Source organism: Dendrobates tinctorius, unplaced genomic scaffold, assembly GCF_039654945.1.
Source record: "Dendrobates tinctorius isolate UK_male_01 unplaced genomic scaffold, ASM3965494v1 ptg000044l, whole genome shotgun sequence".
Lineage (NCBI taxonomy): Eukaryota > Metazoa > Chordata > Amphibia > Anura > Dendrobatidae > Dendrobates > Dendrobates tinctorius.
The window spans coordinates 1,505,005-1,532,530 of NW_027361712.1; the positions used below are offsets into that span (position 1 = coordinate 1,505,005).

Sequence of the window (27,526 nt, forward strand, 5' to 3'; positions counted from 1 at the left end):
TCTTCCTTGCTTCTGTCACAGCTCCTGCGCAGGCATAATTCTCTGCCCTGTTGAGGGCAGGGCAAAGTACTGCAGTGTGAAGATGCCGGGAAAGGTCAGAGAGGCCTGGCGCCTAAGCACTGCAGTACTTTACTCTGCCCTCAACAGGGCAAATCAGTACGCCTGCGCAGGAGCCGCGACGGAAGAGAACGTCATCGCATGAAGATGGGAGGCGCCGGACCCAGACCTGTGACACCCATTGGACCGGACCGCCCCCAAGGTGAGTATAATATAACTTGTTTTTCTTATCTTTCATGTTACAACGGGGCCCTTATCTACAGCATTATAGAATGCTGTAGATATGTCCCTAATGGCTTATATGCAAAAAATGAGGTGACAGATTCTTATTAGTAATAAGTAATTGGAAAATAACCTTAATTACACTTTTGCATTAACCATAATTGTTTTTATATCATGATCTATTGTATACTGTATATAAATATTACACTTTTTTTAATTTTTAACTTTGGCCACTAAGTCTAATATTTTTGTTCTGTGGATATCATTTATCACTCATCATCTCGTAATCACACAGGCAGGAATATAACATCAAAATAGCAACTATTCTTTCTCGGATGATGACTGAGGTATGCGCCATACCAGAGGGAATAGACATCTTGTGGGCAGTGGCTGTGAACAAACCCGGTTGGTCAGAGGCCCGCCGACACCAGCAGAAACTTCAACTGGATGTGCATCCTTGAACGCACATCCAGCTGAAGTGTAGTGAACCACATAGATCGATCAGGTCCATTAGTAGAAATACACGCTGATGGCCAATGAGAGGCCAAAAGCTGACATTGGCGTGCACGTGGCCGGGGACGCTTGGAAGTGACGTTATGCGCTCCCGTCACACACTAAAGTCAGCTGCTAGCTTCAGAAGAGCAAAGGGAAGGTATTTATTTATTTTTTATTTTTGAATCAGTGAGAACACTGTGGCTATACTACTACATGGATGACTATGGGCTGTGCATTATACTACCTGGATGGGTATGGGCTTTGCATTATACAACATGGCTGACAATGGACTGTGCATTATACTACATGTATGACTATTAGTTGTGTATTATACTACATTGATGATTTGTGCATTATACTTTGTGGATCACTATGGAGTGTATATTTTACTTTATGGAGGACTATGAGCTGTGCATTATACTTTATGGAGGACTATGGGATGTGCAGTATACTATAGGTAGGATTATGGGCTGTGTGTTATATTATATGGAGAACTATGGGGAGTGCATTATGCTTCTGCTATGGGGCCCCATGACTTCTATCAATCTAGATTGTGAGCTCCATCGGGGACAGAGATGATAATGTGTGCAAAACTGTAAAGCGCTGTGGAATATATTAGCGCTATATAAAAATAAAGATTATTATTAATATTCTATGTATGCCCCTGGTGAGTGTAATGATTTATTTTTTTCTATACATTAAAGAACAGCAGCAAAAAGGGGGACGTATAGCAGGATGGGGCCAATATGAGGGACATATATACCAGCCTCATTTGATTTGTCATGACTAATGATACATGTGCCACAGCCCTGGTATGGGGCCAATCCATTCACTGTTATCCACCCCCACGCAGTGTCCAAAGCCGATTGAATAACCACAGATAACAGGTCTCGGGGATAACAGCTGCTTTACTTCAGCAGAGCGGGGAGATATAACATGGAGTTATGGTAACAGTTCACGCGGGGAATCCACAGCCAATACAGATCAGCATTGGATTCTGGCACAGAATTGTGGTTCTGGAGCTTTAAGAACCTTTATTAGTTAGGAGCAGTACTTGCAGATAATTATAAGAAACTCAAAGTCTCTTGGTGGCATAAATGCAGAAGAGGGAATATATGGCAATATTTACAGACCTGAAATCCCGTATTCATTTTCTCAGCTGGTCACGGTACGTGCAGAAATATACTTGAAGTAAATAACGGATAATTTGCGGTGAGGCGGCGGACCCTCAAATTCCTCAACACAGAGCAATAGGTTCTTCTCTACACATTTAGTGAGACCTAATCCTGTAGAAACACGCCTTAAACCAGACAGCAGGGATCCAGGGTTAAAATAAAGGTTAAAAGTCTTCAGCCATCTTGGCTGTAGAAGTCTTGAGATGAAGAGAAGGATAAACCTTCAGGCTTGGAGCCTGGATGGAGGTCAGGAGACCCCTCACATGAGGTCTGCTCTGGGTTACATCCTGAACTCCTCAGGGAACTTTCCAGAACCCTGTCTTGTCCCCACAGAGACTAGAGGTAGCTCCTCCCATTGAACCTTGGTGACAGGGTCACCTTCCAATAGGATAACTCTCAATTCTTGTGTCAGACTTCACATTGTGAGATTAATATATAAATCATGAATATATGAGATTAGTGAGTAATGGATTCATTTAAACCATATAACAGTAAGATATAACTTAGGGGTGAATTGAGGTGTACAGAAGCTACTACAGTCCAGGGTTACTTAAAGGGACATACCCAGTCTGGACCGGGTCACTGCACATGAACAGGTTCTAGCACAGCATTTCCCAAGTGAATGTGTGGCAAATAGAGGCTGTGAATATTTGGCAGTTTATGTGTGTAAAATATGGCATGACACCGTTATGGAAATTCAAATAAGTGATAAGAATGTACGAGGTTGCAAGGTATGGTACAGCTTTAATACGTCTGTAATCCAGGAGTTTGATCAGTGGATCAGGTGGTTAAAAAATGTATAAAAATGTTTAAAAATCTCTGGGTTTGGGAGTGAGTCATCCTTCTTACCTGGGTGCATTGACTTACCATGCTTGACTGACGTTTTTCATCTCTCACATCACTCTTTAATTCTGTATAAGCTGGCTCCATTTATGTAAACCCGAATCTCTTGGCTCAGTAGCAGCAGCTACTGGTGTAGTGTAACGTGTGAAATATTTAAGAGAGGACTAGATGCTTAAAATAAACATTACAGCCATGGTAATTAGGCTAAACTACAGACCCTGCTTAACACATTCTATGAATATCACGATGCAAATTGAATATCAACCTGTTAATCCTCATTTTGAAGTGGGATAGGATATTCCATAGATAACACTAATGAGACAAAAGGCCCAGTGAGATCACTGGATATTTATTACAAGCTTGTGTATCATCCCAAACATGTAGCTCTGAAAGCAGATGATCAAAGACACTCGGTTACAGTTACTTATGCTAAAGTGAGATCAGCACTTCCCCCATGGGGAAAAACAAACCTCTCAAGCTTCAGCAACCTTTATATTTTACTAGATAGTGGCCCGATTCTAACGCATCGGGTATTCTAGAATATGTCACCCCATTATTGCCCCATAAGCTGGGGCCACCGCCATCAGGGGCTTATCTACAGCATTCTGTAATGCTGTAGATAAGACCCCGATGAAACCTGAAAAATAAGAAAAACACGTTAAATTATACTCACCGGGGGGCAGGTACGGTGGGTGTCGCCGTCCCGTCCGGCGCCTCCTATCTTCATACGATGGTGTCCTCCTCCTTGCTTCTCCCTCGGCTCCTGCGTACTCGTACTTTATCTGTCCTGTTGAGGGCAGAGTAAAGTACTGCAATGCCCAGGCGCCGGGAAAGGTCAGAGAGGTCCGGCGTGTGCCCGCTGCAGTACTCTGCTCTGCCTTCAACAGAGCTGATAAAGTACGCGTGCGCAGGAGCCGAGGGAGAAGCAAGGAGGAGCACGTCATCTTATGAAGATGGGAGGCGCCGGATGGGTTGGCAACACATATTGGACCGGACCGAACACCGGGGTGAGTATAATCTAACTATTTTTTCTTATCTTTCAGGTTTCATCGGGGGTGGGCAGGCAGCGGTGGGATCTGGCGGCGATCTGGCGGGCAATTGGCGGCCGGACTGTGCCTGTCGCTGATTGGTCGCGACCAATCAGCGACGCTGGATTTCCGTTACAGACAGACAGAATTAGACGATTATATAGTAGATATGTTTTTAATGGATGTAGAGAGACAGTTCAGGAAGGTTTCTTCCATATTTTCCATAATAATACATAATATTTTGTCACAATAAGGTAGCATGCAAAGTGGAGCTTCAACAAACAATTTACACATGTATCCAAGGTAGTGCGTCAGCACAAAATGACTGTTCAAACCACGTGTAGCACCTTGTAAGGCCTGTTTCACACGTCAGTGTCTTTGGTACGTGTAGTGATAGTTTTCTCACAAAACAGAGACACTGACACACGTAGACCGGTCTATATACATGTCAGCGTGTTTTTACGGACCGTGTGTCCGTGTGCAAAACATGCTGACATGTCCGTTTTTGAGTGACAGCATGGATCACACGGACCCATACAAGTCAATGGGTCAGGGTAAACACGTACCACACACGGATGGCGTCCGTGTGCTGTCCGTGTGCCATCTGTGTACGTTTTAAAAGTCATAGGGTTGACATTGAAATATATTGTTTCAATATACGGACAGCACATGGATCACACATGGATGCCACACGAATGTGACAAATTGACACACGGACACGGATATCTCCAGTACCATTTTTTCCGGTACTGGAAATATCAGGACGTGTGAATCCGGTCTAAGATACATAGTCCTATTAAAAATCTTACCTTTAGACCACATTCACACAGTCAGTATTTGGTCAGTAATTCACATCAGTATTTGTAAGTTAAAGCCAGGAGTTGGTGATAAATACAAAAGTAGTTATGTGTTTCTATTAGAGTTGAGCGATACCGTCCGATACTTCAAAATATCGGATCGGAATGGATCGGCCGATCTTTAAAAAAAGTATCGGTATCGCCGATGCCGATACCGGAAGTCCCATTCAAGTCTATGAGACTTCCGGTATCGGAATTGGAAAAACCCTTTCCTGCCCTTGTACAGCCTCTCGGGGGTCTGTACGGGCCTGCCGGGGGTCTCTGCCGGCCTGCCGGGGGTCTGTGCCGGCCTGCCGGTGGGCTGTGCGGACTGCCCGGGGTCTGTGCACCCTCTGGGGGTCTGTACCGGCCTGCCGGGGGGCTGTGCCGGCCTGCCGGGGGGCTGTGCTGATGTCCGGGGGTCTGTGCAGGCATCGTCCGATGGGACTACAAGTCCCATCTGGCGATGCCTGCTACCATGACAGTGATTGACACATTAGCCAATGATGGGACAGTAGTAGTCCCATCATCCGGCTAATGTGTTAAATGTAAAAAAAAAAAAAAAAAAAAAAATACTACATACATACTACATGCTACATACATACTACATATATACTACATGCATGCTACATGCTACGTACATACTACATACATACTACATATATACTACATGCATGCTACATACATGCTACATGCTACATACATACTACATACATACTACATGCTACATACATACTACATACATGCATCATACATACTACATACTACATATATGCATCATACATACTACATGCTACATACATACTACATACATACTACATATATACTACATGTATGCTACATACATACTGCATGCATGCTACATACATACTACATGCATGCTACATACATGCTACATACATACTACATGCTACATACATACTACATACATACTACATGCATGCTACATACATACTACATGCTACATATATACTACATACATACTACATGCATGCTACATACATACTACATGCTACATGCATGCTACATACATACTACATGCATGCTACATACATACTACATGCTACATACATACTACATACATACTACATGCATGCTACATACAATACATTCATACAATACATACATAGACATACAGTACATATAACATAGAGTAACATACTTACCAATACTTGTCACATTGTTCCCCGAAGCCATTGTCGTCTACGGAATAAATATTAACATAACAAACCACAAAAATACTCACCCATGATCCGAAGCAGTCCACGAGTGTGTCCCACGACGATCTTGGGTAGAGAACTGCAGCATCAGCTGATGCTGCCGCTCTCTACAGGCTGCAGGAATCCAATGACGGAAGGTAGGTATCCTTCCGCACTGTATTCCTCCGCCACTTAAAAAAAAAAAAGTCCCTAGTCTCACTTTATGGTAAAAGCTGTGTGGGAAATTCCCACACAGCTTTTACCATAAAGTGAGACTAGGGACTTTTTTTTTTTAAGTGGCGGAGGAATACAGTGCGGAAGGATACCTACCTTCCGTCATTGGATTCCTGCAGCCCGTAGAGAGCGGCAGCATCAGCTGATGCTGCCGTTCTCTACCCAAGATCGTCGTGGGACACACTCGTGGACTGCTTCGGATCATGGGTGAGTATTTTTGTGGTTTGTTATGTTAATATTTATTCCGTAGACGACAATGGCTTCGGGGAACAATGTGACAAGTATTGGTAAGTATGTTACTCTATGTTATATGTACTGTATGTCTATGTATGTATTGTATGAATGTATTGTATGTAGCATGCATGTAGTATGTATGTAGTATGTATGTAGCATGTAGTATGTATGTAGCATGCATGTAGTATGTATGTAGCATGCATGTAGCATGTAGTATGTATGTAGCATGTAGTATGTATGTAGCATGCATGTAGTATGTATGTAGCATGCATGTAGTATGTATGTAGCATGTATGTAGTATGTATGTAGCATGTATGTAGCATGCATGTAGTATGTATGTAGCATGTAGTATGTATGTAGCATGCATGTAGTATGTATGTAGCATGCATGTAGTATATATGTGGTATGTATGTAGCATGTATGTAGTATGTATGTAGTATTTTTTTTTAAACATTTAACACATTAGCCGGATGATGGGACTACTACTGTCCCATCATTGGCTAATGTGTCAATCACTGTCATGGTAGCAGGCATCGCCAGATGGGACTTGTAGTCCCATCGGACGATGCTTGCACAGACCCTCGGACATCAGCACAGCCCCCCGGCAGGCCGGTACAGACCCCCACAGGGTGCACAGACCACCGGCAGGCCGCCACAGCCCCCCGGCAGGCCGGTACAGACCCCGGGCAGTCCACACAGCCCCCCGGCAGGCCGGCACAGCCCCCCGGCAGGCCGGCAGAGACCCCCGGAAGGCCCGAAATGACGGCGCATCATGATGCGCACACACCGCGCATCATGATGACGTCATTTCGGCTGTCAATCAACTTTGAACTTCCGATTCCGATGCCGATGCCCGATATTGAAAAAATATCGGATGTCGGTATCGGAATTCCGATACAGCAAGTATCGGCCGATACCCGATACTTGCGGTATCGGAATGCTCAACACTAGTTTCTATTATACTTTTCCTCAGATTGTTTCTCACCAGGTTTTAGCCTACAAATACTGATGGATAATAGTAACCAAATACATAATGTGTGAACACGGCCTTAGGCTAGTTTCACACTTGCTTTTTTTTGCAGCGCGTTTTTCCCGCAAAAAAACGCATTGAAAAAACGCATACATAAGCATACAACTGCTGCGTTTTTTTCAAGCATTTTTATGAGCATGCATGAAAAAAACGCAGCGTTTTTATGCGTTTGTATGCGTTTTTAGTGCGTTTTTACCGCGTTTGCGTTTTTTTCCAACATTTTTAGGTGGCCCCTCACACTACCCAAACCATGACTTTACTAACCCTAACCCTGACCCTAACCCTAACCCTAACCCTGACCCTAACCCTTAACCAAATCATACTTAACCCTAACCCAAACCCTAAACCCTAACTAACCCTAACCCTAACCCTAACCCTGACCCTAACCCTAACCCTAACCCTGACCCTAACCCTTAACAAAACCATACTTAACCCTAACCCTAACCCTGACCCTAACCCTAACCCTAACCCTGACCCTAACCCTTAACAAAACCATACTTAACCCTAATCCTGACCCTAACCCTGACCCTAATACTTAACCCTAACCCTGACCCTAACCCTAACCCTGACCCTGACCCTAACCCTAACCCTGACCCTAACCCTTAACAAAACCATACTTAACCCTAATCCTGACCCTAACCCTGACCCTAATCCTTAACAAAACCATACTTAACCCTAACCCTGACCCTAACCCTGACCCTAACCCTAACCCTAACCCTAACCCTGACCCTAACCCTTAACAAAACCATACTTAACCCTAATCCTGACCCTAACCCTGACCCTAACCCTTAACCAAACCATACTTAACCCTAACCCTGACCCAAACCCCAACCCTAACCCTGACCCTGACCCTAACCCTAACCCTAAACCCCCTTAACTAACCCTAACTCTAACCCAAACCCCTAAATTCCATGGTTAAAAAAAAAAACGAATATGCAAAAAAACGCATACATGAGCATGCCAGTGCGCACATATGCGCATCCATAGGCTATAATGGCCATTTTTAGCGCAAAACGTGCGCATATGTGCGCATGCGCTTTTTTGCAGGGCCAAAAAATGCAACATGCTGCGTCTGGAAAATACCAACGCACACCCCAAAAAAACGCAGCGCATGAAAATCGCATACATGCGCTTACCAGCGCGCAGGTATGCGCACCCATGTTAAATATAGGGGAAAAAACGCATGCGCAGGTATGCGTTTTTTTCCAGCGCTAAAAAACGCAAATGTGAAACCAGCCTTAGACTCCAAATCCATTGCTATATTTTCCAGAAATCCTTCTTTATTTAAACATGGTAATGAAGTCCTCAGTGCACTTTGGGCATGGTCAAGCAGTTCAGTGCGCTTTCCTTTGCATTTGTTTTGCACCTACCTCTGCCCCCTGTTCCCTGATTGACAGCTTTGGCTTTACTGGAGCCATAATAGTGTGTAGATATATATCAGATACTAATTAAAAAAATATATTTTTTTTTATTTTTTGATGGTAGATTTTTTTTATGCAAATGATTATGGAGGATGACCATCTTGCTGGAGCGTCTGCTAAAGGGGTTGTCCGTAGTTGGGCTAAAAGTCTGCAGTCACTCTATGCCACTGCTGATTTGTGAATCCTCCCATCACACACACGGATGGGCACCTTGATTAGTGGGCGCATCCACAAGTATGTGATTTCCATACAGTCATTCAAGTGATGATTAGATGGCAGCAGGCTCACTCAATGCAAGTGTATTGAACAAGACAAGAAACAGTCTAATCGGAATGTGGCTGGTAGTATGCAAAGTGCAAACTTGCTGTCACATAACAGCCCACTCATGATGCCATCACCGGAGAATCCTCACAGCTCACAATGTAATGTGAGGATTCACAAGTCTGGAGTCCCATAGAGTAACTGCAGACTTGTACTCTAAGGACAGACAAACCATTTAACGGTGTTCAGAGATACAGGTGCTTCTCACAAAATTAGAATATCATCAAAAAGTTAATTTATTTCAGTTCTTCAATACAAAAAGTGAAACTCATACTACTCATCTACTAGGAAATTTTAGGGCACTTTATCCTTCCCTCTGCCATCCAGCTTTTTGGTGATGGAAATTTCATTGCCCAGCAGGATTTGACACCTGTCCAAACTGCCAAAAGTACCTATACCTGGTTTAAAATCAACAGTATCACTGGGCTTGATTGGCCAGCAAACTCGCCTGACCTTAACCCCATAGAGAATCTATAGGGTATTGTCAAGAGGAAGATGAGAGACAGCAGACTCAACAATGCAGATGAGCTGAAAGCTGCAATCAAAGTGTGGTAATGGCAGGTACGCGGGATGCAGTGACGAGACACGAGACGGATTAAACTTTAGGCAGTAACTTTTATAGATAGATGTCAGCAGGGCTATCCTAAGCAACCAAAAAAAATAACAGCAATTGTCCTCGCAGCAGGGACCAAATACAAGAAAACACTGCTTATGAGAAAACGACTGCTTCGGCAACGGCCGGTCACTTTAGGGCCACGGTATGGCCGACTACGGGTCCTTAGTTATTATGTGTCAATTAGCCGTCCTGACGTCCCTCGGCGTGTCGTTCGGTGGTGTTCCGGTGTTGCAGAGGCTGAGCCCAGCCGCTGAGGATCCGGCGTAGTCTCAGGCCCTAGAAGAGTTCCTTGGTGTAATGTCCCCTCCAGCGGAGGCAGCGGGATACCACCTGGGAGTGGGAGAGTGGAGGCCGCAGCTCCCGGACAGGGGAGGGCAGCGGCGGTGCTGAGTGGCGGTTGGTAGGCCACCAGCGCAGCCAGTGGCTGCACTAGGGGACCCGTGGAGGGCGACGACTCGGCCCCTACCGTGGACTAGAGTTGGGCGGTGGCAGCTGCGAGTGGCAGTGGACAAGCCATGGATGGGAGTGAAGTGGCAATGGACGTGGGTGGCTGCAGGCAGGCCACAGCCGCGGACTGGAGTGAGGTGACCACAGCTGCGGGTGGCTGCGGGCAGGCCACAGCCACGAGCTGAAGCGAGGCGGCAACGGCCATGCATGGCAGCTGGCAGGCCACAGCCACAGACTGCAGTGAGACGGCAACAGCGGAGAAGCGGTGGTCTTTTGTCGTTCGGCTTGGCGCCGTCTCTCTGCTGTCCACCAAGAGTCTCCCTTCTGTTGCTGCCCTCCTCTCTGGTTACTGCTGGAGGCTCTGGCTCCCGGGCATCCCCACGGTCTCCTGCTCCTTCTCTCCCATTCTGACTCACCCTGACTGGCATTCCCCACTCCTTTTATATAGGCTCCTCCCCCAACTGTCTTGGAAGTCTCAGCGATCTGTCCCCTAATTCTGCTCCCCGGAAACAGACCCCCTAAGAACCTAGATGACGGTCCCCTTGGTTTCAACCCGGACACTCCGTGGGGGCCTCTCCTCCTACAAAAGCAATCTGGGCTGCCATAACACCTCAGCAGTGCCACAGGCTGATCGCATCCATGCCACTCCGCATTGATAAAGTAATTGATACAAAAGGATCCCCGACCAAGTATTGAGCGCATTTACTGAACATACATTTCAGTAGGCCAACATTTCAGATTTTAAAATAATTTTCAAGCTGGTGTTATAAAGTATTCTAATTTACTGAGCTTACTGAAACAGACTAAGGGACCTTTTTAAACAATTAGGAAGCCTTTGCAGGTGCTTTTGTTAGTTATTCTAATTTACTGAGATAATGACTGTTTTTTTCTAAAAACAAAGTCTTATAATAATTGTTGCAGCATGTAAATACGAAAAAAGATCTTTACTATTTTGGGTATGTTCACGTGAAGTTTTTTTGAGGCTGTCAAAATAAGTTTTCTCTAGGGGAAACCACTTCAAGAAATTTTTACAGGCTATGTGCCCACTTAGATTTTTGGGAGAGGTTTTGGAAAAGAAACTAAGCGGAAACTCTCCAAATCCTCCTCAAAAGGGCAAAACTTCTGAAATATATGTAGTTTCCTCTCAGTTTCTGATCCAAAAACTCAGCAAAAAGACTCCATGTGCACATACCATTGGGGAGTTTTGAAGGAGATTTTCTTTTCCTGAAGCATTTAGTAAAGCAGTTTTGTGCCAATGTGCCACCCCAGAGTCTGGTTGTCCCAGTGACATTACCTCCCTCTAATGGGTAAAGTCATGTTTGGAGGCAGAAAGGGACCCCCATGCCAGGCAGCATAGATTAAAAATCACAATTCCTCTGCATGTCAGGGAGATGCCTTATAAATTCTGGCCAGCAGAGGGGGTTGGTGAGTCAGCTAGAAATCAGCTGAGGGAGTTGTCATGGAAACGGAGCAGCTGTGAGCTGTGAGAAAAGATGACAGTTTAACCCCTTCACGACCTTTGACGCCACGTAGGCATCATGAAAAGTCGTGCCAGAACGACCCATGACGCCTATGTGGCGTCATGACTTTAAAGCCCCCCCTGCTGGTCGGGTGACCTAGGTCACTGAAAGGTCACTCGACCCGCAGATACAGTGGGCTTTGCTCTTCACCACAGGGGGCGTGGCTTCACCCCCACGTGGCTACGATCGCTCCGATTGGCTGTTAAAAGTGAAACAGCCAATCAGAGCGATAGTAATATTTCATCAATGAAAATTGATGAAATATTACAATCCAGCCATGGCCGATGCTGCAGTAGCATCGGACATGGCTGGAGACCGTGATCCGACCCCCCCACCGGCTCACGGGGCTGATTGGCCCCCGATACAGACTGACGGCGGCAATGTGCCGCCGCCGTCATCATCGGCTCCCCTCGCCCTTCTCTGTGCTCCCCTCACCTTCCGACCCCCCCGGTACCTCCGATGTCCCCCCTCCGCCTCCCGGTGTCCTGCGGTCCCGGACCATGGATGCCGCCATCTTGAAAATGGCGGGCACATGCGCAGTCCGCTCGCCGGCTGCAATTTCCCTTCATTCTATTATGATCACTGTGATAAACTCTCACAGTGATCAAAATAGAATGAAAAGTAAATAAACCCCTCGTTTATCACCCCCCATAGGCAGGATCAACTAATAAAATAAAGAAATTATTTTTATTTTTCCATTAGGGTTAGGGTTAGGGTTGGAAAGAGGGTTAGGGTTGGAAAGAGGGTTAGGGTTGGAAAGAGGGTTAGGGTTAGGGTTGGAAAGAGGGTTAGGGTTGGAAAGAGGGTTAGGGTTGGAATTAGGGTTAGGGTTGGAAAGAGTGTTAGGGTTGGAAATAGGGTTAGGGTTGGAATTAGGGTTAGGATTGGAATTAGGGTTAGGGTTGGAATTAGGGTTAGAGATGGAATTAGGGTTAGAGTGGAATTAGGGTTAGGGTTAGAACTAGGGTTAGGGTTGGAATTAGGGTTAGGGTTGGAATTAGGGTTGGGTTGGAATTAGGATTACGGATAGGGTTAGGGGTGTGTTGGGGTTAGGGTTATGGTTAGGGTTGGGATTAGGGTTAGGGATGTGTTGGGGTTAGGGTTGGAGTTAGAATTATGGGGTTTCCACTGTTTAGGCACATTAGGGGGTCTCTAAACGCGACATGGTGCAACCATTGATACCAGCCAATTTTGCGTTCAAAAAGTCAAACGGTGCTCCCTCCTTTCCAAGCCCCGACGTGTGCCCAAACAGTGGTTTACCCCAACATATGGGATATCAGCGTACTCAGGAAAAATTGCATAACAACTTTGGTGGTCTAATTTCTCCTGTTACCCTTGGGAAAATAAAAAATTGGGGGCTAAAAAATTATTTTTTTGGAAAAGAAATGATTTTTTTATTTTCATGTCTCTGCGTTATAAACGTCTGTGAAGCACTTGGGGGTTCCAAGTGCTCACCAGACATCTAGATAAGCTCCTTGGAAGGTCTAGTTTCCAAAATGGGGTCACTTGTGGGGGTTTCTACTGTTTAGGCACATCAGGGGCTCTGCAAACGTAACGACGATCGCAGACCTTTCCATCATAGTCTGCATTTCAAAATGTCACTACTTCCATTCTCAGCCCTTACGTGCGCGCAAACAATGGTTCCTCCCCACATATGGGGTATCAGCGTACTCAGGACAAACTGGACAACAACTTTTGGGGTCCAATTTCTCCTGTTACCCTTGGGAAAATAAAAATTTGCGAGCTAAAAAATCATTTTTTGAGGAAAAAAAAAGATTTTTTATTTTCACAGCTTTGCGTTATAAACTTCTGTGAAGCACTTGGGGGTTCAAGGTGCTCACCACACATCTAGATAAGTTCCTTGGGGGGTCTAATTTCCAAAATGGGGTCACTTGTGGGGGGGTTCCACAGTTTAGGCACACCAGGGGCTCTGCAAATGCAACATGATGCCCGCAGACCATTCCATCAAAGTCAGCATTTCATAATGCCACTACTTCCCTTCCGAGCCATGACGTGTGCCCAAACAGTGGTCCCCACCCACATATGGGGTATCAGCGTACTCAGGACAAACTGGACAACAACTTTTGGGGTCCAATTTATCCTGTTACCCTTGTGAAAAAAAAATTGTGAGCTAAAAAACTTTTTTTTTTTTAGGAAAAAAAATGATTTTTTATTTTCACGGCTCTATGTTATAAACTTCTGTGAAGCACTTGGGGGGGTTCAAGGTCCTCGCCATACATCTAGATTAGTTCCTTGGGGGGTCTAGTTTCCAAAATGGGGTCACTTGTGGGGGGTTTTCACAGTTTAGGTACATCAGGGGCTCTGCAAATGTAACATGACGCCCGCAGACCATTTCATCAAAGTCAGCATTTCATAATGTCACTACTTCCCTTCCGAGCCCCGACGTGTGCCCAAACAGTGGTCCCCACCCACATATGGGGTATCAGCGTACTCAGAACAAACTGGACAACAACTTTTGGGGTCCAATTTATCCTGTTACCCTTGTGGAAAAAAAATTGCTGGCTAAAAATCATTTTTTTTAGCAAAAAAAATGATTTTTTGTTTTCACGGCTCTGCGTTATAAACTTCTGTGAAGCACTTGGGGGTTCAAAGTGCTCACCACACATCTAGATAAGTTCCATGGGGGGTCTAGTTTCCAAAATGGGGTCATTTGTGGGGAGTTTCCACAGTTTAGGTACATCAGGGGCTCTGCAAATGTATCATGATGCCTGCAGACCATTCCATCAAAGTCTGCATTCCAAAACGTCACTACTTTCCTTCCGAGCCCGACGTGTGCCCAAACAGTGGCCCCCACCCACATATGGGGTACCAGCGTACTAAGGACAAACTGGACAACAACTTTTGGGGTCCAGTTTCTCCTGGTACCCTTGTGAAAATAAAAAATTGTGCACTAAGAAATAATTTTTTGAGTTAAAAAAAATATTTTTTATTTTCACGGCACTGCGTTATAAACTTTTGCGAAGCACTTGGGGGTTCTAAGTGCTCACTATGCTTCTCGAAAAGTTCCTTAGGGGGTCTAGTTTCCAAAATGGGGTTATTTGTGGGGGAGCTCCAATGTTTAGGCACACAGGGGCTCTCCAAACACGACATGGTGTCTGCTAACGATTAGAGGTAATTTTAATTTCAAAAAGTCAAATGGCGCCCCTTCCCTTCTGAGCCCTGCCGTGCGCCCAAACAGTGGTTCCCCCCACATATGGGGTATCGATGTACTCAGAACACATTGCACAACAACTTTTGTGGTCCAATTTCTCCTGTTAGCATTGCAAAAATAAAAAATGGCGTGCTGAAAAATCATTTTTGAGGAAAAAAAATGATTTTTTATTTTCACTGCTCTGCGTTATAAACTTCTGTGAAGCACCTGGAGGTTCAAAGTGCTCACCACACATCTAGATAAGATCCATAAGGGGTCTAGTTTCCAAAATGGGGTCACTTGTGGGGGTTTTCACTGTTTAGGCACACAGGGGCTCTTCAAACGCGAAATGGTGTCCGATAACGATTGGAGCTAATTTTCCATTCAAAAAGTCAAATAGCGCTCCTTCACTTATGGACCCTGTCGTGCACCCAAACAGTAGTTTATGGCGACATATGAGGTATCGATGTATTCAGGAGAAATTGCCCAACAAATTTTAGGATCCATTTTATCCTGTTGCCCATGTGAAAATGAAAAAACTGAGGCTAAAAGAAAATTTTTGTGAAAAAAAAAAAGTACTTTTTTTTTTACCGATCAATTTGTGAAGCACCTGGGGGTTCAAAAGTGATCACTATGCATGTAGATAAGTTCCTTGGTGGGTCTAGTTTCCAAAATGGGGTCACTTGTGGGGGAGCTCCAATGTTTAGGCACACAGGGGCTCTCCAAACGCGACATGGTGTCCGCTAAATATTCCAGCATGTTTTCCATTCAAAAGTCAAATGGCGCTCCTTCCCTTCTGAGCCCTGCCGTGCTCCCAAACAGTGGTTTATGACCAAATATGAGGTATCGGTGTACTCAGGAGAAATTGCCCAACAAATTTTAGGATCAATTTTATCCTGTTGCCCATGTGAAAATGAAAAAAATGATGCTAAAAGAAAATTTTTCTTGTAAAAATTAAAATGTCCATTTTTTCTTTCCACGTTGCTTTAGTTCCTGCGAAACACCTGAAGGGTTAATAATCTTCTAGAATGTAGTTTTGAGAAGCTTGAGGGGTGCAGTTTTTAGAATGGTGTCACTTTTGGGTATTTTCTGCCATATAGACCCCTCAAAGTGACTTCAAATGTGAGGTGGTCCCTAAAAAAAATGGTTTTGTAAATTTTGTTGTAAAAATGAGAAATCGCTGGTCAACTTTTAACCCTTATAACTTCCTAACAAAAAAAAAAATTGTTTGCAAAATTGTGCTGATGTAAAGTAGACATGTGGGAAATGTTATTTAGTAACCACTTTGTGTCACATAACTCTGTGGTTTAACAGAATAAAAATTCAAAATGTGAAAATTGCGAAATTTTCTAAATTTTTACCAAATTTCTGATTTTTTCACAACTAAACGCAAAAATTATTGACCTAAATTTACCACTAACATGAAGCCCAATATGTCACGAAAAAACATTCTCAGAATCGCTAGGATCCGTTGAAGTGTTCCTGAGTTATTACCTCATAAAGGGATACTGGTCAGAATTGCAAAAATGGCCAGGTCATTAAGGTCAAAATAGGCTGGGTCATGAAGGGGTTAAACGTGAGGACGTGAGGTAAAGAGATCTTTTTGGAAGATCCTGTGAGATGAAGACAGGGAGATGATCTGTGAAGAAGGAATAGGACAAGAGCAGAGACTGAGAGACTCTGGGGAAGCTAAAATACTGCATATAGCAGACCCCTGAGTGAAGCGCTAATAGAAGAAAAGGGACATCAGAGTCTTAGGCTGACAGGAGCTGTACGCCCTTATAGCCTAATCTGAAAGTACAGGGGATTGTAAATTCCTGTGCACATTGAACACATTGAACACCTGAGGGCACGTCAGCGGATAAGGAGCCCGGGGCTGATGGTGAAAAGAACGGTACCCGTGGAATAGGCTCACGCTGACAGCCGTACAGGTTAGTGAAACCAGCGGAGACCCACACACAAAGCACAGAAAGGAAGGTCCTAAATCCCCACTTGGCAAGGTGGATCCCCTGGATGCCTCCAGGCGAGCCGGACTCATTCCATCACCTGTATGTAATTATAGAAGGATAGGGAAAATGAAGGGAGGTCAGCTCACCAGTCTCGGTTGCGATCCATAATCCTCCTGCGCACGGAGTCACCTTGATCAGGGGTGTTGACTGAAGCAAAATAAAGGATGGAATCTCCAGCGCTGGACTTCAGTTAAAAATACATCATTTATTGTAAATTCTTAAAATCGAACAGAAAAAAGTGTGGATAAGGACATACAGGCAGATGGGGTCTCTGGTGGTCTCCGCGGGGCGCTCCACTATGTGCAAACAATGTCTTTTTAATGCATGTTGCACTGCTGAAACCACCTGATAACTGTATCAGAAAATGCTCAAAATGGTAAGCATACGGATTTCTATGGAAAAATGACTTGCTGTTCAAGTTTTTTAAGATTCCTTAACCATTTTAAGGCCCCGTCACATCAGCGAGATCGCTGTGTGACGGGGATCAGCGACTGGCCCCTCTGCCGGTTATCGCTGGTCGTGCTTGAGCGGCCTGGGCCGTTTTTCCATCGCTTGTCTCCCGCTGCCCAGCGTGCATCGCTGCGTGTGGCAGTGAGAGACCAGCGATCAGCAACACTGGACGCTGGTTGCTAATGTAAACGTCGGGTATCCAGGAGCCACGGCTTCTAGATACCCGCTGCTTACCTTGGAAACTGGCGTACACGCTGGTTTCCAAGGTAAACGTTGGGTATCCAGGAGTTGCGCGGCTCCTAGATACCCGATGTTTACCTTGGAAACCAGCATGTACGCCGGTTTCCAAGGTAAACAGCGGCTATCCAGGAGTCGTGCGGCTCCTGGATACCCGATGTTTACATTAGAAACCAGCATCCAGCATCGCTGGTCCTGATCGCTAGGGCTGTCTAACGATGTCCCAGCAATCCCATCATGTCGGATCGTTGGTGGGATCGCTGGGACATCGTTTAGTGTGATGGGGCCTTTAGGTTACTAAAAATGCCAAGTGATTAAAAGAAGTGACTTGTCCACTATTTTGGCAGTTTTTGCTCAAAAGAAGCTCTGTACTTTACAATGCAAGTCAATGTGAAAGCTCCTAAGACGCCCAGACATTTGATTGTTGCCATAGGTTTTGCCATAGGTTTTTGGAACCTGAAATGTCTAAAAGACATTCAAAAGCCTAAACATTTGCAAAGTAAGTAATTTTGAAATAGAAATGCTTATGTTTATTCATTTCAATTTCTTTTCATAGGTTTCTGCAGTAAAATCAGTCTAAAAAATATGTTGTGTGAACATAGCCATTGAGCGAAAACTCAGTTTTCCATTCCAAAAGCTCAGCAAAAAAGGCTGTATTAAGAAACTGTAAAAGGGTGTGTTCAAACTGAGTTTATTTTGTAGAAATTTCAGAGCAAAACTCTCCACCTCTCCAATCAAGGGTATGTGCATGCTACATTTTTATTACTACTCCTACTATGCAAATCCACTTCAGTGAAAAGCCAGCACCCATTTTCATGAAGTCATATCGCTGATGGTTTTGCCATTGATATTATGGTGGCTAGGCTGCTGCCATCTATTTACTATTTTCTCAATTGTATAGAACGGACAGCTTCTAAACTCAGCTACCCAACGCATGAAGGATTACTTCTTTTATCCGTCTCACGGTTTCTGAAGCCTGAAGCAGGTCAAAGAGGTAAAAAAAAGACTGAACATGTAACTTTTAAATTGCTGTATATTATGCTAAATTTGTGGCACTTCTCAGGCAGATTCCGGGCAGAATCGGTTGAAGAAAATGTATTAAGCAACGCCATGCCCACTGTATGTTCGTGCCCACTAGATAACCACGCTCTCGCTCCATACACTTGTATGGAGTGAGGCCACACCCACTAGACGGTTTCTTTCCGGAAGTATATATATCGCTTACATCACCACCGTTCTTGGCTCAGAAACTGGTGAATCTTCACAGCGCACAATTCGTGTGCGAGGGGAATCCAAAGGTCTGCAGTTACACTGAGTGACTGTAGACTTTTCATTTTAGACCTGACAACTAGTGATGGGTGAGTAGCGTCGTTGCTTGGGTCTCCTCGAGCATGCTCGGGTGATCTCCGAGTATTTTGGCGTGCTCGGAGTTCTAGTTTTCGTCATCTCAGCTGCATGATTTGTGGCTGCTAGAAAAGCTGAATACATGTGGGAATGTAATCAGCCTGTCTCGCAGTCACAAAATCATGCAGCTGAGACAACGAAAACTAAATCTCCAAGCACACCAAAATACTCGGAGACCACCCAAGCATGATCGGGGAAAACCGAGCAACGAGTATACATTTTGTGAGGTAAAATATTGTTTTAAAACAGTCAGTGAAATATTTTATCTCACAAAATGAATCCTCTGTGATACCCTGCTGTAATATCAGTATTATCTTTTGCTTCCTCCCCTTCCCAGGAGATGTGGTATGCTCCATACACAGTCAGACACAGACAATTTTTAAAATGAACTTTTGTTTGTGGGAAAACCCCTTTAATGTGACCGGCTTCCTCTGCTGTAGACATGTCACGCATCTGCCACCGGGATCAGCCGAATGATTCACTGCGCCTGTGTGGAATTCGCGCAGGCGCAGTAAATCAGACCGCCGCCATCTTTGTGCAGACAGATAGCGGCTGTCACATTAAAACTGTGTGTGTGCTCCTCCTGTACAGAAATGGCGGTGGTCAGTGAATCATTCGGCTAATCCCGGCGGCGGCGTGTTCGCAACGGTGTTTCGCTGATGGTACTGCGCAAAAAGCTGCGTATGGCGTATACAGTGTGTGTGGTGCGTACGGCACATGGGTGTCCTATTATGGCGGTTGGTGAACTTCCACCACTTGGAATTCTGGAATCCGGACACATCTGGACAGAACAGCATGTGAAGACATTACAAGGTAATTATATATTAGATTCCACTGTAATATGAGAGAAATTATGTACTGTGGAGTCCTTAATTGGTGAAACTCTCACATTTTGATATTTGTAGAAAGTTGATATATGGATAAGGAATGGATTATAATTGCTTTCAGCTACTATTATCAAGAATCTTACTCCAAAGCTTAAGTTTCCTTGTTTTTTTGGAGAATTTTTGATACTGCACATTTTTTCAATACAAAAAAATGTATCGTCTTACAGCTCCAGCAAAGTAGATGAGAATTACAGAAATCTCATGCCAACTATCCTTTTTATTTTCTGCAGCATAAACTGATCTTTGTTGCATGTTTCAAATTGGCAACGTCAATTTCTCTTGCAGATACTTTGAGTTTCATGTATGGATTTTTCCCTTAGAATTACATTAGATGCAGAAAATTCACAGGTAAGACGTGTATGTAGTCTGCACATGAGTGTATCAATAACGTTTTGTCAAAGCCAAATACCAGGAAATATCAAAAAACAAAACAGCTTTATTTAAAACATGTCACTCCTTGAAAAAACAAAAAATGCTGCATCAAAAGGCGATAAAAACACATACTGGCACATGGCGAGGTGAGATACTAGCATTAGGGACCATCCCGATTGAGTACACCTTGTCATGATAAGGCTGGTTTCACATTAGCGCTTTTTAAGCGCACGCACGGCCGGGGGTAGCTCCGCCCCCGAGCCGGCTTTCTGCCCGGCGTGCCCGCCCCTTGCTTGTAGCGCCGCCTCCTAGCGCACAGCGGCGCCTGCGATCGGCGCACCCTATCTTTAGCATAGGGTGCGCAGATCGTGCGCAGGCCGTGCGCTAGTTGCGCTTTGACCTGCGCTGCGCACTTTTGACGGTGCGCCGTGCGCGCCAAAATCCGAAAAGTTTGATTTTGGTGCGCACGGCGCACCGTCAAAAGTGCGCAGCGCAGGTCAAAGCGCAACTAGCGCACGGCCTGCGCACGATCTGCGCACCCTATGCTAAAGATAGGGTGCGCCGATCGCAGGCGCCGCTGTGCGCTAGGAGGCGGCGCTACAAGCAAGGGGCGGGCACGCCGGGCAGAGAGCCGGCTCGGGGGCGGAGCTACCCCCGGCCGTGCGTGCGCTTAAAAAGCGCTAATGTGAAACCAGCCTTAGTTGTCTTTCATGCTTTCATAATCAAAATGATGCTAAGTTGCTAACTAAATACCCTATGTTTTTTACATGTAACGCTACTATTTAATTACGTAATGCAGAGTATCTATCCATTGTTTTTATTCTAGTTTGTGATTGTCTGCTAGAGGCCATAGTGTGCGTGTGAACCTACACATTGCACTTAAATCAATAGGTGTGATGGCCCACTTTCCCGATGGGCTTTTCTGCAATGGCATTGACAACCCTTACCATCAAGACTTAATCAAGGGGTTATCAAGAATTTTTTTTTAATATGGGCTGTTGGAAAGCAGGAGATAAAGTTCTAGATGGGAGGTATGTGTCAATGAGAGTTGAGTGAATATCTTCAGTTCCCCACTTTTTTGGCAAGCTATAGCACTTAACAAGTAAGGCTACTTTCACATTAGCGTCGGCCGATGTACGTCGCGATACGTCATTTTGGCAAAAAAACGCATCCTGCGCTTTTTCTCCATAGACTTGCATTAGCGTCGCATTGCGACATATGACCACACGTCACATCCGTCGTGTTTTGGCGGCCGCGACGCACACAAAAACGTTACATGTAACTTTTTTCGTGCGTTGTGTCCGCCATTTTCGACCGCGCATGCGTGGCCGAAACTCCATCCCCTCCTCCCTGGACATTACAATGGGGCAGCGGATGCGTTGAAAAACTGCATCCGCTGCCCCCATTGTGCAAAACTTTTACAACGTGCGACGGTACGTCGGGATGACGCAGTGCGACGTCCGTCGGCCGACGCTAGTGTGAAAGTAGCCTAAGCTACAGCGGGAACCAGCTGCGTGTGTCGTGGCTGTGTCACAGTCACAGCACATGCTTGGAGTGCCCAACACACAGGCTCTCCATGCATATGCTGTGACTGTGACACAGCTGTGACACATGCAGCTGCGGTGGTGATCATCTGATCAGGCAGCACAATCCAGGAAGCCCGGTTCCCACTGTAGCTTGCCAAAAAAGTGGGGAACTGAAGATATTAGCTTAACTCTAGTGTCAATGAAATGGCTAGCCTCAGTGATCTAAGTAAAGGAGGTGACCATTGCCCATGGTGATTATCCTAGTTATTGATCAGTTTAGAGAATTTATGTGGCTTCAAGAATACAATTTCTCCTACTTAGTGCTAAAAAAAAAAATCTACATGTTTAGGTTCCACATACATCATTTGTAAATCTTGGATACCAAGGGACATTTTTGCTCAGCAGATTGTAATAAATTTTGTTAGGTACAATCAAGGGTTCAATTTTACCTTTTGTTTATGATGTTTCGAGATATATGCATCAAAATTTTTCATTTTCAAATTCCATCTACTATACATGATAAAACATGTTACCAGTATGGGCACACCAAAATTGCATTGAGTGACTGCGACTCTCTAGAAGGCAATGTAACCTCTCTATTGTTTACCAGATTCAGGTTTGTGTATTTCGCACTGTCAGTGCATGGTATTGCAGTTCAGCCCCATTCATCTTGCCTACAGTAACAGGAACAGCCTCTACAGATGACTCTGCAGTGCAGATAATAGATTCTGCAGTGCTCGCCTGTGAATAAGCCTGAGCTGCAATACCAGGTAAGGCTGGTTTCACATTAGCGCTTTTTAAGCGCACGCACGGCCGGGGGTAGCTCCGCCCCCGAGCCGGCTCTCTGCCCGGCGTGCCCGCCCCTTGCTTGTAGCGCCGCCTCCTAGCGCACAGCGGCGCCTGCGATCGGCGCACCCTATCTTTAGCATAGGGTGCGCAGATCGTGCGCAGGCCATGCGCTAGTTGCGCTTTGACCTGCGCTGCGCACTTTTGACGGTGCGCCGTGCGCGCCAAAATCCGAAAAGTTTGATTTTGGCGCGCACGGCGCACCGTCAAAAGTGCGCAGCGCAGGTCAAAGCGCAACTAGCGCACGGCCTGCGCACGATCTGCGCACCCTATGCTAAAGATAGGGTGCGCCGATCGCAGGCGCCGCTGTGCGCTAGGAGGCGGTGCTACAAGCAAGGGGCGGGCACGCCGGGCAGAGAGTCGGCTCGGGGGCGGAGCTACCCCCGGCCGTGCGTGCGCTTAAAAAGCGCTAATGTGAAACCAGCCTAAAGCTGCTAACAAAAGGGTATGGTTATGCATGGTAGATGAAAAATGATAGGCTAGCAATTTTGCAGCATCAGAAAACCCTTTTAATAAAAGTATATTTTGCTGTTTTGTGCATGCATCATCTATCTAGACCTATGTGTAGTGGCATTTAAAGAGAATCTGTCACCAGCTTTTTGCTATGTTATCTGAGAGCAACATAATGTAAGTAAAGAGACCCTGATTCAAACAATATATCAATTAGCTTACTGGGTGCAGTATTTGTCATACAATTAAAGTTTTTAGATGTAGCATGTAGCAGAGCTGAGAAAGCTGCACACACCCACACCACAGCTCTCTATGTACATTGTCTATAGACAGAGAGCTGCTTATCAGAGGAGGGGATGTGATTGGACAAGGGCTTATGTGCACTCTGGATAGGGCAATAATATTCTCTTGTTGATAAAATCCTCATTGCATGGAAACAACAGCACACATCCAAATAAGTGACACATCCCTGAAATCAGTGTCTCAGCCCCTACATCATGTCACCCTCATATTACACAGCAAAAACCTGCTGACATGTTCCCTTTGATGGTTTCAGAGAAAACTACAAGTGTTATCTCATTCTTTCTAGCATTCTTCTCATCACTGTGGGCAAAGGCATAACCATAATGGATGTAATTGCATTCGATCCCTGGAATCTAAGGGCTCGCTTAAGGGCATGTCACACTAAGAGATATCGCTAGCAATATCGCTATAACTAGTGACGTTATAGCGATATTGCTAGCGATATCGCTGTGTCTGATACTTACCAGCGATCCGCTCCCCCGCTGGTTATCGCTGATCGCGCGAGAACATCCAGGACTGTTTCTCGTCGTCAGCTTCCTGCGGCGCTTCCTGTGGAGAGACGAGCGACGAGCATGGAGCCGGGCGGGAGGACGCAGGATTACCTGGTGTGACAGGTAAGTAGCGACCCCCGTCCCCAGCGATGTTGCTGGTGAGATCTGCCTGTGTGGCAGCTCACTAGCGACCACTTAGCCATGTACCAGCGATCTGACCGCGTCATATCGCTGGTCGGGATCGCTGGTACATCGCTAAGTGTGACAGTACCTTTACTCTGGCGTATATATAGGACAAATGCTATCAGAGAAAAAAGCGGATTGCACTCTGACCAATATTATTCAGTAAAGCTGTGCAGATCTGCATATTTTTCTCAGCTGTATTCTGCATGAGAAAAGGATTGCAGCAAGCTGTTATTTCACAACTAAATCGAACAATGCGAGAAAAGAAATCGCATGCCACTTGGAACATCAGAGCGGCATTCGATTTTTATACATAAATTACAGTTCTGTAGCATAGGAAACTGTAAATGGTCCTGTAAATAATTAATAACTGCTAAAAAAAATCAATTGTACATAGATGACAGAAAAAAATCGCTCCACTATCCTGGATGAGAATGGGACCGATTAGCTATGCGCTAGTGTGAGTGTAACCTAAGGCTAAGTCCCCATGAAGATTATTTATTTGGAAGTTGCATCAAAATAAAAGATTATTATTATTAAAATGAAATGGATTCATAGAAATCTCCTGCCCACAGTGCTACTTTTCTAGGCAGCATAAACTGACCTACGGCGCATTTTTGGCATCTGCAACATGTCAATTTCTCTTGCTATAAATATGCATTTTATTATTTTATTTGAAGATTTTCCCCATGGATTTGAATAAGATGAGTAAAGTCAACAAGCAAAAAAACGCAAATGCAGAAATGCACTAAATACATGCGTAATTCGCAAATAACTTTATCAATAAAGTTTTATCAACGCTAAAGAAGGGGAAATATCCAAAACAAGGCAATTTTAAGCATCTGAAAAAAATGCGATAAAAAAGCACCAAAAATTAAATGAAGAAAAAGCAATTTAGTTTAGCTAATAGGTTCAAAAATGCCTCAGGAAATCTGCAACATAAAAATGCACCAGATAATCAGGAGAACTTAGCCTACGGCCGGGGTCAGACTTGCAAGTACAATGCCAGAAACTCGCGCGAGTCTCTGGCATCAATACCCGACACTGCGGCCGGCACTCCGGACCGGAGTGTGCAGCTGCATGTATTTCTATGCAGCTGAACGCTCCGGTCCCGAGTGCCTGTGGCAGTGCTGGGTATTGATGCGAGAGAGCCTCGCGAGTTTCTTGCATTGTACTTGCAAGTGTGACTCCGGCCTAAGGCATACAATACAGACCTGTGATAGTTGGGGGTCCTGTTTGAGATTTTGGTCCACTTCCTATGGACAAAGCATGTTGATATTATTTGCATACAACATAATATTCTGACCCTTTTAAGCTGCATTATTTTGACCAAAATCACAGTTTTCATATCTATTTCAGTGTATGAGAGGAAGAAAGAGAAAACAAAGGGTCACAAACTAGACTATCAAGAGACTGGATGGTTGGCTCAGTGGTTAGCACTGGCGACCTGGGTTCAAATCCCACCTAGTAAAACATCAGGGAGGAGTTTGTATCTTCTCCCAACGTTTGTGTAGGTTTCCTCCGGGTTTTCCCATTTCTTCTTACTCTCTAAAGACTGATAGGGAATCTAGATTGCGAGCCCCAAAGGGGACAGTGATAATGTCTACAATGTGCTGTGGGAATTAATGGCGCATTATACCGTGAGTAGAATAAAAAAGAATGAGCTGCAGGCCTGCCTCACTGAACTTGCAGGTAAAGAGAAAACATGAACTTAAAGAAACAATACAGATTATTTGTCCATTTTGTCAGTCGCACATACCTTTTTAGAGCACTCCTTTGCTGCCTAGCTGCTTCAATTTGTCGCGCTTCATTTTGCTTTTGAATTCTTTCTTCCCAAGCATTTTTAAGTTCACAAGTTTCCAATGCAAATATTTCTACACGTATATACTGGTTGTTCATATTCTGGGAAAAAAATAAGTGCATCATTGTGAAAATCTCCACATTAGACTAGAACTTATGTTCAGTCACCTATAGACGAAAGCGATTCAGCTGTAAATGACAAGTTACATGAGCTAAGCCAAAAGCGAGAGAAATGTATCTCCTGCTTGCTGGGAACGGTCGGGAAATATTTTATCTCATGCAACAGAAGGCAGAAGACGGGCATTATCTCTGTACAATTTCAGCTTTGTTTGAGAAGTCTTGCATCATTACTTGCACAGGTGGTTTCTTACAAACTCCACCGGCTTTGTAAATTATACACTCTTTAGGAAAATCTGCTGTTTTGCATATAAATATGTTTGCTTTCAGAACAGAAAGACAAGATAGATTAAAAGAAATAGACAGTCTTTTTTGTTTGCATTTTGTCACTTTATGCCGACAATGTCAGAAAAATGGATATGGTTCTCAATGTCATAATATTTCAGTAGTAGTGATGAGAGAGTATACTCGTTGCTCGGGTTTCCCCGAGTATACTCGTTGCTCGGGTTTCCCCGAGTATACTCGCTGCTCGGGTGTCCTCCGAATATTTTGGCGTGCTCGGAGATTTAGTTTTTGTCGTCTCAGCTGCATGATTTGAGACTGTTAGACAGCTTGAAAACATGTGTGGATTTCCTGTTTGTTAGGGAATTCCCTCGTGTATTCAGCCTGTCTACAAGTCACAAATCATGCAGATAAGGCGATGGAAACTAAATCTCCGAGCACGCCAAAATACTCGGAGGACACCCGCCAAGATACTCGGAGGACACCCGAGCAACGAGTATACTCGCTCATCACTATTCAGTATGTCTCTCGAATCGGTTGCCATCAAAAGTATTCAATCTCCATTGCAAATTAGGTTTATTAGCTCAATTTTCAAACTTTCTGCTACTTTCAATAAATCAATTAAGCAAAAACAATTTTAATAGCTCAGCACAACTAATATGCAAGTGGTTTCTCCAGCTTCAACTCAAAATGCAATTATTAATGATTATCGCAGCCTCAGAATTATTCATCCCTGTTTGACAACCATGTTTGCGACTTAGTAAAGCATCCTTGGCTGTAACGACCTGCTGCAAACACAATGCATAGCCTTCTCATCATCAGCGTTCCTGCAGAATCTTAGCCAATGGGGACTTTGTACTTCTGATTGCATTTGTTGGATAATGGATCTGTTTTCAACATACATTCTGTTTCTCTGTTCTCAGGAAGGAATAGAGTAACAGAATTCAAAAATGCAGATAAAGCCTGAATTGTTTAGGAAATGACCTATCAATATCTCTATGGGGTATGGTTAACAAAGTGAAGAAACTAAACACAGTAAAGTGCAAACGTGCTAATGGATTCTTTAGTATTGTGTCTTCCAGCTGTGCCAAAAGTAGATCTCATGAAAAGAAGTCCTACTTTTATATATCAATACATACAATAGACCACGGGTCTCAAACACATGGTCTGGGGAGCCTCATGCAACCCCTGAGACTGTTATATGTGGCCTGTGGTTCACCAGAGCTCCAGAGAAGTCCTTGGGACAGCAAACAGCAGGCCAAAGGAGGAACGCATTGGTGCTCCTTAGTGTAAGATGACCAACCGTACGATGAACAGTGAAAAAAAGAAATACAATAATG

The 27,526-nt window shown here is 44.6% G+C and overlaps 1 protein-coding gene across 1 annotated transcript in view; it reads right to left on the reverse strand.

The window, feature by feature from the left end:
- LOC141089041 (protein FAM240B-like) overlaps positions 1-25,978 on the reverse strand; it is a 52,863-nt gene extending 26,885 nt beyond the window's left edge. Inside the window, exon 1 of the mRNA XM_073575310.1 lies at positions 25,747-25,978. Within this exon, the coding sequence (XP_073431411.1) occupies positions 25,747-25,913 (167 nt within the window). The 5' untranslated portion in view covers positions 25,914-25,978. The remainder of the gene's footprint in view (positions 1-25,746) is intronic.
- Positions 25,979-27,526: the final 1,548 nt, after the last annotated feature.